This window comes from Barbus barbus, assembly GCF_936440315.1.
Source record: "Barbus barbus genome assembly, chromosome: 13".
Taxonomy (NCBI): domain Eukaryota; kingdom Metazoa; phylum Chordata; class Actinopteri; order Cypriniformes; family Cyprinidae; genus Barbus; species Barbus barbus.
Genome location: NC_136741.1, coordinates 32,597,501 through 32,612,324, shown reverse-complemented (window position 1 = coordinate 32,612,324; position 14,824 = coordinate 32,597,501). Strand labels below are relative to the sequence as shown.

The 14,824-nt window shown below is 41.5% G+C and overlaps 1 protein-coding gene across 3 annotated transcripts in view; it reads right to left on the bottom strand.

Annotated features, from left to right (window-relative positions):
* LOC306879612 (ubiquitin carboxyl-terminal hydrolase 9X-like) overlaps positions 1-14,824 on the bottom strand; it is a 50,005-nt gene that overhangs the window by 31,542 nt on the left and 3,639 nt on the right. For all 3 annotated transcript variants that reach the window (XM_079432698.1, XM_079432699.1, XM_079432700.1), the window contains exons 2-18: positions 12,986-13,245; positions 12,074-12,219; positions 11,909-11,988; positions 10,996-11,108; positions 10,700-10,918; positions 9,061-9,176; positions 8,717-8,968; positions 8,478-8,616; positions 7,831-7,983; positions 7,020-7,124; positions 5,987-6,193; positions 4,694-4,830; positions 4,463-4,596; positions 4,287-4,374; positions 2,358-2,700; positions 1,354-1,449; positions 1,067-1,278 (exon numbers count right to left, since the gene is read on the bottom strand). In XM_079432698.1, coding sequence (XP_079288824.1) covers positions 1,067-1,278; positions 1,354-1,449; positions 2,358-2,700; positions 4,287-4,374; positions 4,463-4,596; positions 4,694-4,830; positions 5,987-6,193; positions 7,020-7,124; positions 7,831-7,983; positions 8,478-8,616; positions 8,717-8,968; positions 9,061-9,176; positions 10,700-10,918; positions 10,996-11,108; positions 11,909-11,988; positions 12,074-12,219; positions 12,986-13,087 — 2,642 coding nt within the window. In that variant the 5' untranslated portion in view covers positions 13,088-13,245. The remainder of the gene's footprint in view (positions 1-1,066; positions 1,279-1,353; positions 1,450-2,357; positions 2,701-4,286; positions 4,375-4,462; positions 4,597-4,693; positions 4,831-5,986; positions 6,194-7,019; positions 7,125-7,830; positions 7,984-8,477; positions 8,617-8,716; positions 8,969-9,060; positions 9,177-10,699; positions 10,919-10,995; positions 11,109-11,908; positions 11,989-12,073; positions 12,220-12,985; positions 13,246-14,824) is intronic.

The following is a 14,824-nucleotide window of genomic DNA, read 5'->3' as shown; positions in this document are numbered from 1 at the left end:
GAATATGATAACGTTCATCATTTTAAGCATTTACCTATTAGTTTTGATCACTTTCGCTTTAATTCTCATGCACCGACTCATTCGCTAAACTGAACATCCAATCAGAGTTCTTCCGACGGCCCATATGCTGACTCAACATGTCTACCGTGGACGAGAGCCGACGAGTGGAGCACACCGAACAAACTAGCCCCACTCCACCCACCGATTCTACACTGCTGCTACAGCAATGTCTGTTTAGCCCCGCCCACCGATTCTACACCGCTGCTACATCACTGTCTGTTTAGCCCCGCCCACTGATTCTACACCGCTGCCTGTTTAGCCCCACCCACCGATTCTACGCCGCTGCCTGTTTAGCTGAGGGGGGGTTAAAAACAGGACAGAAAATATCTTATTACTTCGAAATAGTGCTGTCAAACGATTAATCGCATCCAAAATAAAAGTTTTTGTTTACATAATGTGCGTGTGTGTGTGCTGTGTATATTTATTATGTATATACAAATACACTCACATACAATATATATATTGAAAATATTTGCATATATTTACATGTATATTTTTATATTCATATAATTTATAGTATATATAAATATATTTAATATATAAACATAAATAATGTGTATTTATATATATACATAATAAATATACAGTACACAGATATATTATGTAAACAAAAACTTTTATTTTGGATGCAATTAATTGTATCGTTTGACAGTTCTAAATTATTTTTTTTAATGTAAAAATCTTGATATCATTATAAGTGGACCTCAGAATTACCCAAAATAAAAAAAAAAGAGGCAGTTCATGACACCTTTAAACTCAGCTCATACATCTCACGCTCATCTGCATACGCTCTTGAGTGCCACGCCCACATCTCATCATCTAATCAACCATGCAAAGAAACAAGCCCCATCTTTTATTGATAACCCGTTACATTCAGAAGTACATCACAACACAGAAGATGTGCTGCTACTTCTGTTTCATTGTAACTCTTGGCCCTGACTCCACTGTATCAGTGTGCTGTGGCCGGGACTGAACTCCAGGAGGTGTGTGTAAGTGCAGAAGGCACCTGGACATGGGCAGGATGGTCCTCTCCTCGTGGTAGTCGCTGTCACACTCGTTGATGTACTCTCTGAGTACCGTGAGAACGCGCACCATGCGTATGGCCTCCTGTCTGGCACAGTTAATGCTGTCCTTATCTCCGTCCAGCACACACAGCGTGTCGTAGGAGGCCTTGAGCCGGTCGAAACACGACTGGATGAAGTCCTCATGGATCTCCACCTGTTCATGATAACAGCAGCGGATCAGACCTGATTTAACGGCGTGTTAATGGTCAGGCGAGGAAGACCGGCTCACCTGATTCACTTGTAGTTTTGGTCCGAGGTTGGTGTATATTTCTTTCAGCAGGTCTATCGCCCGAGTGGCGATGTCATCGCTGCCTTGAATCACGACCTGTGAAGAGATAATAACATTAAAATCTGAATAACATGATCTGGATGAGCAGCATTCACACTACAGCTGAATACAGTCTCTAGGTGCGTTTGCATTACAGATTTGCACAAAACCTTTGCAGTATTTCATAAATGTCAATTCAAAACTATTACGAAATGACTTTCTATTAACTGATGTTATGCAACTAAAATGTAATTATTTCCTCTTGCGATAAGTCCTGACGTGATGTCGGTAGGTTTATGTATATCGCAGCCACCGCACTAACCATTATTTGTAACTGAAGGAGATGTAGCAGCGCAGAAAGCCGCTTCTGAAACAAGCCGTTTCTTGGAGGCTATAGAACATTAGAGAATGATCATGTGACTTTTACATACACCAAGTGAGCTGTAAATGCGAAAAAACTGTTTCCATTGCAGTTTTGCTAAATATTCCTTTTTCGAATTGCCCGAAAAACCACCTCATGCGAGAGCAAAAACTTTTTTTGCAAAATATGGGAGTTTTTGTGAAATTGACGTGTTTCCTTTGGGTGTATTTTCAATTCGCAATTTGAAGGGTGATGGAAACGCAGCTATTGTGAATTCAGTTATTCACCGGACTCTATAACCCAGATAATGACAGACAGACGCTGCAGAAGATTCAGGGCTGGACAGTTATTCAGATATTATGAATTCATTTCATTTATCAATTCAATAAAATATACAAAAAGTATAAATATGTTTGATATCTAAATGTTTGACTTCATTTTTTTTAACCACATTGGAATCAAAACTGGGAATCCATAAGCATCGGAATCGATAAGCAGAATCGGAATTGATCAAATTCAAACAATACCCAGCCCTATACACTATACCCTATAGTGACAACTGTTTAGAGATAAAAATGATACGAGTGCATGATGCAGGTGTTACCCTCCAGAGGTAGTCGAGGCCGATCAGCTCCAGGTCGTCCATCATGTACGCTCTGCGTTTGGCCACCAGCTTGCCCTCTCTGCAGTTGACGGCTTTGAAGAAGCGCTCGAAGCACTTCATGCCGTTCTCCGTGAGCAGCGTGGGGTCCAGCTGCAGCACATTGTTCTCAAAAAAGTCCTTGTTGATATCCGGGTCCAGATCCGGCTCGTCACCCATCAGCTTGGAGTACCACTTAAAGCAGGCCTCGCGGTCGCACAGAAAGACGGCGTTCTCCGCCAGACACTTCCAGATCTGCTTGGCCTGCGGAGCGCAAAGCCACAGCTGTCCGTCCTTCAGCAGAAACCTGAGCACGGGTTACAAACTCCTTAATATTCTGCATTGAACATATTAACCTCCTCAAAAACTCCCATGTTAACTGACTGATGTACAGTCAAACCAAAAATTATTCAGACACCAGATATAATTTTATATTTTTTACTAGTGGGTGCAGGACACTATATTTCATTTATATAAGTGAGGAGAGCAAAATAAAGTCAACTGTGACATAATATACCCAAACATTCTTCATACAATGACTACCAGTAAAATTTGGCATCAAAAATTCAGACATTTTGAGCTGAGCATGTTTTGCTGAAGTGTTTTTCTTTAATTGCTAATGTGATGTTTTTCCTCCACAGACTGAACTAAATGAAGCACTGCTTGGTGATTGGTCGAGCTAAATTGGTTTTATCTAATTGTGTTCTTAAATTTATCAGCTGACAGCTATTCAACCCAATTCATTTCATTCCTTTCTATCAAAGTTATCTGACTTTATCAAGATAAATTTGTTCTGACAGTTTAACTCAGAGTTCTTGTCATAGTTTATTACCATTATGAAATGTTGAAGGTGTCCGAATAAATTTTGGTGTATCTTCAAAATGTCAAAGGTGTAAAACATCTGAAGGAGATTTATTTCATATGCTCTGGAATTGTCCTGTTGAATGATTCTAGAATTTGGAAATTAGGGGTTACTGAATTAGTCTCATCATAAAAAGTATTTCACACTTTTGGCTGTACGGCTAGTGAACTGAAGTCGCAGAAAACACTGGATCAACGAGCTCATTTCATACTGCACCCCTGAGAAAATCCTCTTCAATGTTAGGAAATCACAGAAATCTTTGGAAAAATTTGGGGATATTTCAGGAGCATTAACATTCTCTTATTGCAAATTAATTTCAATGTCATAATTATGTAATACATACATAATAATTTTATATTTTATATTAATGATTAATACAGTTAAATAGATGATTTCTGTTGAGTTGCATGGTTTTTTCTTTCTTTCCTTATCTCTCTTTTGTTACATAGTTCTGTTTTGTAAAAGAAAAAGATGTTTGTAATGTTATGTATACTAAATGTGTCCCTGCAGCACAAAAGCAGTCATGAGTAACACAGGTATATCTGTAGCAATAGACAACAATACATTGTATGGATCAAAATTATACATTTCTCTTTTATGACAAAAATCATTAGGATATTAAGATCATGTTCCATGAAGATATTTAGTACATTTCCTACCATAAATATATCAAAACTTCATTTTTGATTAGTAATATGCATTGCTAAGAGCTTCATTTGAACAACTTTAAAGGAGATTTTCTCAATATTTAGATTTTTTTGCTCCCTCAGATTCCAGATTTTCTAATAGTTGTATCTCAGACAAATATTGTCCTATCATAACAAACCATACATCAATGGAAAGATTCTAAAAATGTCCACTTATGACTGGTTTTGTGGTCCAGGCCAGGGTCACATATGTTTTGTTTCACATATTATATAAACTACAAATAAAACTATTAAAAAACCCAAACTTTAGAAACTCCTGAATTTTACAGTGTGTGTGTGTGTGTGTGTGTGTGTGTGTGTGTGTAAGACAAAGACACCACTGACCTCAGGAAATTGAGTCTCTCCTGCACTTCCTGTACGTGGCTGTACCGGCTTCCAGCTCGAACCGTCTGAGGATCAAACCCTGTATGCTCTGAGCCAAAGAATTACAGTAAAAGTTGGCTTTCATTTACAGCAAAACTGGAAGCAAAACAATGCATTTGCTGTCCGACGACACACACCTTTGGAGAACTGCCTCATGTTCTCCATGTACGCAGACAGGTTCTCGGCCACCAGCGTGACGAGCGCGTGATTGTGCTGGAGCTGGTTGATCAGATCGTGGCGGTAGAAGACATGTGGACTCCTCTGTGTCTGACTGCACGAGAGATGAACGATAATCACACACCGCCAACAGAGAGATCTTAAAAACGGTTGGATTTAAAGACGGAGCAGAATGTGTAAGATGAACTCACCTGAGGTTCTGAGGAGCTTCTCCAAACAAGCTGCAGATCTCCCTGATCTGCTTCAGAGCCGGAATCACCCACTTATCATTCGTCCGGAGCTCCTCGATGAAGCGGTCGATCCACTGCATCTTCTGTGTGTCGCGGTCCTGTGAGACGGCAAAAACAAAACCTACGGTGAGTGACGGCACTAGGGCTGTGAATCGATTCCGATGATCGTGTCAACGATTCGATCCGATTCCGATGATCGTGTCAACGATTCGATCCGATTACGATGATCGTGTCAACGATTCGATCCGATTCCGATGATCGTGTCAACGATTCGATTCCGATGATCGTGTCAACGATTCGATTCCGATGATCGTGTCAACGATTCGATTCGATTCCGATGATCGTGTCAACGATTCGATTCGATTCTGATGATCGTGTCAACGATTCGATTCCGATGATCATGTTGAATTTTCTTTTATATTCTTCATATTCTGTGTGGTCAGTTCACAGCAGTGAAAGAAATTAATCTTTTCCAATAAGTTTTATGAGCATTTTTACCTTTAAGCCATTTTTTCTAAATGTGTGCATCAGAGTCAAATTCGTGCATTTGGGCTGTTACCAAGCAAATTAAATCAGTATCAACAAAAAGTTATCTTTGCAATGCATCTGAAGTGGCATTTAGATGCATTTACATACTTTAATGCAGCTCAGAGGGACATAGAATGCTAACCTGCAGTTACAAATGCAGAAATAATGTTTTGATATTTGAAACAAAACATTGAAAACTGATATTTGAAATTATTAAAAAAAAAAATGAAGATACTTTAAATGTGAAATTAGAACAGTCAGTAGGTGGCAGCAAGTCACTGTAAATAAGGGAGTCATTGCGATTGAACCGAATCGTGCTGTGGCTGTGCTTGGAATTATTTTTGTTGGAGAAATAGAGCAAAAGCAGGAAATATGGTGTCTAAAACGTAAGTCTCTTAATATCAATTTCTTGTTTATTGAACTGTTGTATAAAATCAATATCACATTTGTAATCAGGCTGATTTTTGGAGAAAAAAAACGGCACACTTTGTGTGATACTAACCATATGAAATGATATAAATATAGGCTATACATTTTCTGCCCCCATATCTTAAATTATGTGATCATTCTAAATGCATTTTAATAGACGGAATCGTGCAGTGAAATAATTCTGGTCTTTCCGTCTCCAAATTTAAGACCTCTTGAAATCATAATTAAGACTTTCTTGTACAATTTAAGACTTAAGACCCCACGGAAACCCTGGAAGAGATGCAGTCAAACTCAGACCTGCGAGCAGCTGTAGTCCAGGATCTTGATGTGGGCGCTCAAAGCCTGGTCCATGATGTCGACGGGGACGTCATCACTGTGTGCCAAGTTCCACAGCAGGTTGAGCACTTTGTGAGCCATCACTCCGTCCTTATCATCCTCCGCTAGCCTGCGGATCAACTCCAGAAGCTTCTCCCGCTGCTTCTTACCAGCGTTAGTCCAACTGGCCTGCATCAGAACACACAGAGTTATCACAGCATCCTCACAACGAAAGAGCCCCGTATTACACTGCTGGACAAAATGATCAGAACACTAGTATCTTCAGCAGCTAAAAAATGTTTTTAAGTCAGTTATTTCTATCGTCTGCTGGAGTGTGTCAGTAGGAAATATCAGTTTACATCTCCAAACATTCATTTGGCCATTAATTGTAATTAATCCAGTGAGATGTTTGAGATCTGATCTGATCATCATCAGTCTGTCTGGAATGACATGAAGAAACAGAACAAACTGAGACTAAATCCAGAAGAACTGTGTCTCTGCTTCAAGAAAGCTCCTGCAAAGCTCCTGAGAAACTCTGCTCAAGAGCACCGAGGACAAAAGCTGCTTTAAACACAAAGGATGCTCACAACACATGTTGATTTCATTTAGCTCATAGAAGATAATTGATCAAGAAAATCTATTTATGGCATTATTTTTGACAGCATCCTCCTTTTACAGCATTTTTACACAAGTGCCTAAAACTGTTAACAGTTCTGTAGCTTTGCAGGAGGTTTCTTGAAGCAGAGACACAGTTCTTCTGGATTTAGTCTCAGTTTGTTCTGTTTCTTCATGTCGTTCCAGACAGACTGATGATGATCAGATCAGATCTCTAAAATCTCACTGGATTATTACAATTAATGGCTAAATGAATGTTTGGAGATGTAAACTGATATTTCCTACTGACACACTCCAGCAGAAGATAGAAATAACTGACTTAAAACCATTTTTAGCTGCTGATATACTAGTGTTCTAATAATTTTGTCCAGCAGTGTATACGAGTGTTTTGGCGGCTCACCTTGAAGCAATCGAACAGGTGATCGAGCTGCTCCGGGGAAAAATCCCACGCTAGCTTGGCCAAAAGATCGTGGACATTCTTGACGATCGCTTCGTGTTTACCAGCCTGAGAAAACAGGATACAGTAGATGATATACCTTACCTGGTCTACAACAGACTTCAGACTCAAAGCAATCAAAGTAAATCCCAATTAAAACTTTACGCATGTACTTCCTTCTGGACATATCTGGCAATATAATCGACTCGTTTTCAAACACAGTATTGGAAGAGAACTGGACCGAGCTGACGATGACATCACTGTTTTCTCCAGAGCTGCTTTACAGATTAAACTCATTCCATAATACACGAAATTTAGAAAGTTATTAAACTGAACTGAATCAACAATAAACTGACTTAAAGGGGTCCTATTATGCTTTTTCACTTTTTTAACTGGAGCTGGAGTCCATTCCTGAAACACAGAAAAACTGGTTTTCTGAATTCTTTCTGGTCTGGGCATCATGCGGAAAAATGTTGGGTCACCAGGAAAGGTTTTCCCAGCAGTAACAACAGTTTATCCCGATCTGTTTGAGGGAGTAGAGCCCTTTACTGTTCAACAATAAAAACAATACCATGTCAGAAAACAGACGTTAACTGTGGATGAGACATGCGCTCTATACGGTCTGTGAAGATCAATGAGATAAAAGTCTACAGGAAGATATGTAGAGACATGCTGAACGGCTGGCTTCATTCAGACCGATGTCAGTGGGATCACGGGCCGGTTAACTAGTATAACCGTAACTAGTTAGGTTAGTCATGTGGCTGCAGTGATGAACCTGAGCCGCCCAGATGTTGTCCAGGTCCTGCAGGGTCAGCGCTTTCTCCTTAATGACGAAGCGCAGGATCTTCTCCAGCTTCTCCACGTACTGCGGCTGGTGCAGACTGTCTCTCAGCACGATGGACAGAATGCTGTTCTGCTGAATCCATTCCTGACACAAACAGCATCATGAGCACACACACACACACACACACACTGAACTGCTCAGATGTCCTCTTATGTTGTGTTAGTCATTTAGACTTGGAGAGGATTTTCTTTTTCCCCGATATGCTAGTTATTGTTATCACGTTGGACTAAAACTTACTTTGTTCAAAAAACTACTGGATAATTTTTGTAAAAAATGTTTTTTTTTTATTTTTGGAGCTGATTGATCATAGGCCTCATTGATCTGAGCTACGTTTTTGAGTAAACAAAAAGATAAAATGCAATACATCATAATGAGAGATTTACATGCAATTTTTTTTGTTTTTAAAGGCTGGTCATTTATGAGCAGAAATACCAAATTAGGTGGATATTCAGCACAGAACAGGTTAAATCTATTGGTGCACACGAAACAGTTGAGCGGCGTTTCTCTTTCTCTATGAGCTGTGTTTCCATGTCATATTTAATGTGAGAGTGACGGGGATGGATTGATTGTGTTCTTACAGCCATTCGCTCCGCGGTCAGCCACTCCTCTTCCTCCGGGTTTCCGTGCCGGTGAGTGTAATACGACACACTCGAGATCACCTTGTTCACTTCATTCAGTGCATTCATTTTCCCATTAAACGAGGAAATCTGCAACAACCTGTAAAACAGAGGAGAGCAGATTAGACTAGATCAGTTCAACATCATAACTAGTAACTCAAGCTTATAAACCAGAGAGTGAACCAGAAACAACGGCTTACCGAAGGATCATTTTTAACCTGAAGATTTCCAGGTTCTTGACGGTTTCCTCTTGACCCGGAACTCTAGACGCCAGGTTCTTCAAGGACTTTATGATCATGGACAGAGCGTCATTCTTGGCCTCGTTCTTGGCCTCCTTCTTCAGCTCCTCATCTGTGAGGTTCTCCAGAAACTGTGGAACCATCTCGATTATGGGTAAGAAAAACGTCTTCACCGTGTGCAAAGTCAAGAACTCGTAGCACTGGCCGAAAGGTCTGGAAAATAATGGAGAAACAATGAGACTCTGGAGAACTCGCAGCAGCAGAAGCGTGTTTATTTAACAGGCATGGACTGCAGATGGACGTACTTGATGAGAGCGGCGATGATCTGCACGTTGAGAGCCTGGCCGCTCATGAAGCGATCGTGCAGAATCTGGAACCCGTTCAACGTCCCGAACTTATTGATGAGGTCCACCAGCCAACCCTGAACCAGAGACACCAATGACGAGGTCACGACCAAACCAAACTGCTTACGATCAAATATTATCATGTCTTCTTTTAAAGGGGTCATGAACTGCCTCTGTTTTTATTTTGTACTGCTCCCTGATGTTATCATGCAGCGATGTAGAATCGGTGGGCGGGGCTAAACAGACAGCGCTGTAGAAGCAGGTGTTGATCATCTTCTGCGGAGGCGGTGCTTATCCACACTATGACGTCTTAAGAGTAGAACATTCCACAAGCTGTCGTTTTGGCAGCCTGCCTTCAATATAAGCTGTTTTTAGACTAACAACAAAGTTTTTGAGTAACTACGCTCTTACATGGAGGTTAATTTATGTTTCACAGACATGCGTTTGATTGTTTTTAATCAAATACATCTGTGTTTCCTGACACCACTTCAGTGCAAATGACCCTTCTGCTCTTCAGCGGAGCTGTGCATCATCCTGTCTGAACAGGACTGCCTGTGATCATCGAATATACATTTTTTTAACCAGTGACTGATCAGTAAGAAAGAGACTGGTTCTCAATAACTGCTCTGTGTTTGACAACTGCACTAAAAGCGTCACACTCAGCTGTGATTGGGAAATCAGGGCCTGTATTCACAAAACATCTTAAGGCTAAAAGTAGCTCATAACTCACCGATTTAAGAGAAAATCTTAAAAATAATGGGCATGTCAGTCCTAAATTTAGAACTCCAAACTTTTTGCTCTAAGAGTATTTCACAAAGCGTTTCAGCACTAAAACTAGCTCCTAAATCTGTGAAAGATTAGAGTCGTGAAGAGGAGTCCTAAATCACTGAGACCAAGCCACAAACTATCCTAAAATAGCTTTTTCCGGCAATCTGCCTCGGAAAGTAAACATTTTAGAAATATTTGACGATAACGATCTTTTATAAAAGGCATCGTTTTGGAGATTATCCCAACTCCAGATTTTCCTTTGACTATATCCTTGTTTTCATTAACCAGCTGGACAAGAAGTAACAGCTGTTCTTGAGTCCGGTTTGGTTTCTTTCACATTTGCATGTCTTACTATCAGCCATGATTATTCTACTCTGTTAATTAAAAGGCTGTTCATATGCATATTCACTAATTATGAGAAGCATACATGTCAGAGGCTGACAACTAGCATATAAACATATACTTGTTTAATTAGTGACACTTAGCCTGCACTTTACAATCTTTATTTGAATGTAGCAATTAACATTTAACTTTTTAACCTTTATTTGAATGGCAACATAATATTGCGCTGTACAATATTTCTATCTTTGACAGAAACTATCAGCCAATCACTGTGTGCGTAGTTAGTAACCATGCTGACATCATCCATAGCAACGAGGTAAACCCCGCCCCCTTACTCTGAGTTTAAGACTTCTCTCTATTTCTTAGTACAATTTTGTCTCAGCAGATTTGTGAATAGGTTTTAAGAGAAAACTCTTTTACTGCTATTTAGGAGAACTCTTAGAGGCAAGATAAATGTTTTGTGAACACGGGCCCAGAAGCAGCGCTGTACCTTAGGAGAGCGTGGGTCGGGCGGCCGGGCGAACAGCTCATCGTCAGCGAGCTGTGCTCCCGCAGGAACGCTCTCGGACGGACGCGTGCCGTTGTAAATGTGGAACTTGCAGTGCGGGTTGGTGGCCATGGCCAGCAGTTCCAGCAGAGGGAACCAATCCTGAGCCAGCTTGACCACGCAGAGCTCCACCAGACGGTGGGTGTTATTGATGATGCACCTCTGCAACGGGACGAGAGCAACAGATCAGCATCAGAGAGACGTCTGAACCCTCCGATCACAGACAGACTCAGACTCACGTGGATCTCAAACTTCCAGCCGCTCACGGCCTCATCCGTCAGGATTTTGGTGAATGAGATTGTCAGGCCGTCGCGGAAAAACCTCTGACACGCCTCGCACCTCACGTCCAACCCTGAACACCACAAACAGCAGAAAACACAATGACTCCACCTGAACACCACATCCATCCTAGCGCTGCACGATTAATAGACTGCGACAGTCACACGCATCTCGTCAGTAAAGCCGGTTCTGTGTTCAGTAGTAAATCTCCATCACGTGCTTCCAGATAGAGCAGCATTTACTTCACAGAGCCGTACTTCACTAACAAGCTACGCAAAACCGTGTTTAATGATATGAAATCGAAGTAATCGTGCTGCGATAATGACAGCTGTTGGCGTAGCTTCTCAATGAACTACGGCTCTGTGTAGTAAATGCTGCTCCTTCTGAAAATACCACATTTAATAACATGTTTTTACTCCAAACTCACTTCATAACGTCAGTCGAGTGTTTGAAATAAATCCTCCTGTGAGATGATGTGGCTTCTTACACAGAATAAGACAAGCAACACATTTCATAGCATTCTAAGCAGCGATAAAGGCATTGCATTATTATCTACTTTATTATAATGAAAATTATAATAATAGAACTCAGATAAGCCATATATTGTCGTAGTTGTGTGTTTATTAGTCACGCTGAATCAATGAAAGCGGTTAAATCTTCTGTTTATTCAGCGAGTGCTATAGGGATCTCCTGGGTTTCTTCTGCGGGGCGTATTTAGAGTTTCTCTGGAGATTTACTACTGATCACAGAACCGTGCTTCACAAGATGTGCATGACTATCACAGCTTCTGCCTAATCGTGATTGAGACATCATTTCCATTTATCGTGCAGCCCTATCTCATCCACTTCTGATTGATCATCTGCGACATCTGACCTTTTTTACTGAGATCTATAGCAGCTTCCAGCAGAACCTCCAGCTCTCCTTTGGGCAGGACCGGAACCACCCAGCGCGGCCTGAACCACAGGAAACCACATTAAACCACATTAACACCACACTGAGAGAAAACCTGCACAGTCTGAGATCGGCGCCGCTGCTGACCGGTTGATCATGTCGTCCAGCTTGGCCAGGTCTGTGTGGGGGAAGGCAGGCTCCTCCTCTTCCTGTGTGGGCGGGGCTTCTCCCTGCCCCGGTTCCTCTGGAGGACTGATGGGTGTCGTCTCATTGGAGGAGTTTGGTGAGGGCGTCTAAACACAACAGCACAACATCAGGCGGAAGCGGAACAACAGGAAGCTGTTATTTATGCAGTTTACTGATGCTTCGGTTAACATGGTTAATAATAATATCTATACTTGACCCTCTAACACTAGCACTCTCTATTCTATTTCTGTTCTATTTACTCATTTTATTTTTATTATAAAAAATTAAAACCTTGCTACGTGTACTGCGTTAGGCTGACCAAGACTTCTCGCAGCACTAACATATCATTGATCTTTTGTTGGTTTTGATTGCTTCTGTTGTCATCATTTGTAAGTTGCTTTGGATAAAAGCACCCACTAAATGACTAAATATGTAAATATGGAACGCTGATCAGCTAAATAACTAATAAAGAGAATTGGTTTGGTGCTTGACTAACAGTTCAACAATGGCTAGCTGATTAGTGGGCAGGTTGACTAATGAATTGCTTTAAGAACTTCACAAAAACATTTCAGCGTGTTTTATTTTAATGCATTGAAGTGAATCAACAATGAAGAGAGTCGAACTGAACAACAACACTACAGAACTGCTTATAGCTGAAATAAACACTGTTATTGATCTGAACTGAACTTGAGCTGAATAATGACACTGTTGTCTTTTAGATCTGCTTTACAGCTGAATCCGTTTCCATCATTGATTCTGTTTCTAACTGTGAAGCTGCTTTGACTCAATCTGTATTGTATGAGGTGCTATAGAAACACAGGTGAACAGAGAGGAAGCTCTTCCCTCGAGCTGTCGTGTGTTTCTCTCGCTCACCTGGTTCTGGGGCAGCAGGGTTTGGGTTTGGTTCTGGCCGTCTGGCGCTTGGCTCTGGCTCTCGTTGCCCCCCACGGGCGAGCCACGGGTGGTGGCCGTCATGCTCGATGTGGGGCAGATCTTTGCAATCTTGTCCGTTTATGTGGCGGGCACCGGGCGAGAATCTACAGGCCGGGCGGCAGTGGGGCGTTTCAGGCGGCTGAGGGAGCAAGATTGAAGCACCTGGAGCTCAGGCCGAGCCGCAGAGACCATCGCATTTCCTGCAAGACACACAGAAACACAGACTGAGAAGAGCTGAGATGGGTTTGAGTTTAACCGGCTGTGCAGATCAGATGCTGCTGCTAACTTTAACCGGTGAAGACCAGCTGCTGTCGTCCGTCCAAACAAACACGAGCAGTCAGGACGAGACTCGCACAAACTCACATAGAAACACAGCGGATGCGTTTGTTCAGTCTGTGATCATCATCAGACGCGCGTGTGTCTGTCCTGCTGCTCGATCACCGCTCAGATCTATTTAAAGGGATAGTTCACCCAAAAATGAAAATTATCCCATGATTTACTCACCCTGAAGCCATCCTAGGTGTATGCGACTTATTTTTCTTTCAGATGAATCCAATCTGATTTATATTTAAAAACATCCTGGCTCTTCCAGGCTTTATAATGGCGGTGGATGGGTGTTATTTTTCAGTAGTCCAATAAAGCGCATCCATCCATAATAAAGTGCCTCACACGGCTCCGGGGAGTGAATAATGGCCTCCTGTAGTGAATCCATGTGTTTTTGTAAGACAGTAAAACCAATAATCTCTAGCTTGTGCTAACTATCGTACGTTCACAATAGAACAGCGTTCCGGCGGAGGACGGAGGTGTAGCGTAAGCTCCGGTGAGAATATGCTAGTCTCGCAAGAACCAACGTTTGTTTACAGGAGCAAAGGAAGCAAAGTTTCCTTACTTTAGCAAAGAAAAACCAGTCTCCCCGGGGCTTACATCGAAACCCTCTGATATTTTTCTTTACAAATCCTCGTTTTGCACTTCTAATTTGTGACCGGTGTTTTGTTTTGCTCTCTCCTCTTTGAGCTGGCGCTACTCTGAAGTCCTCCATCATCTGCCGGAACACTGTTCTATTGTCTATTTACAGACACACACACACTGTTTACAGACACACACACTATTTACAGACACACACACACTGTTTACAGACACACACACTATTTACAGACACACACACACACTATTTACAGACACACACACACACACACACACACACACTATTTACAGACACACACACACACACACACACACACACTATTTACAGACACACACACACACACACACACACACACACACTATTTACAGACACACACACACACACACACTATTTACAGACACACACACACACACACACTATTTACAGACACACACACACACTATTTACAGACACACACACTGTTTACAGACACACACACACACAAAAAAACAGTTTACGGACACACACACACAGTTTACAGACACACACACACACACAGTTCACATACACACACAGTATACAGACACACACACACACAGTTCCCAGACACACACACAGTTTACAGACACACACACACAGTTTACAGACACACACACACACACAGTTTACAGACACACACACACACACAGTTTACAGACACACATTTTTAGATTTTCAAAAAAACACCATTTAGTATGTTTTTTTAAGCCTTTTGAATTACGGGGACATAGGCAGTGTCCTCATAAACCACCTTCATATTGTAATACCTCTGTCATACCCATGTCATTATACACATTTGTGTCCTCATAAACCACATAAACATGCACACGCATATG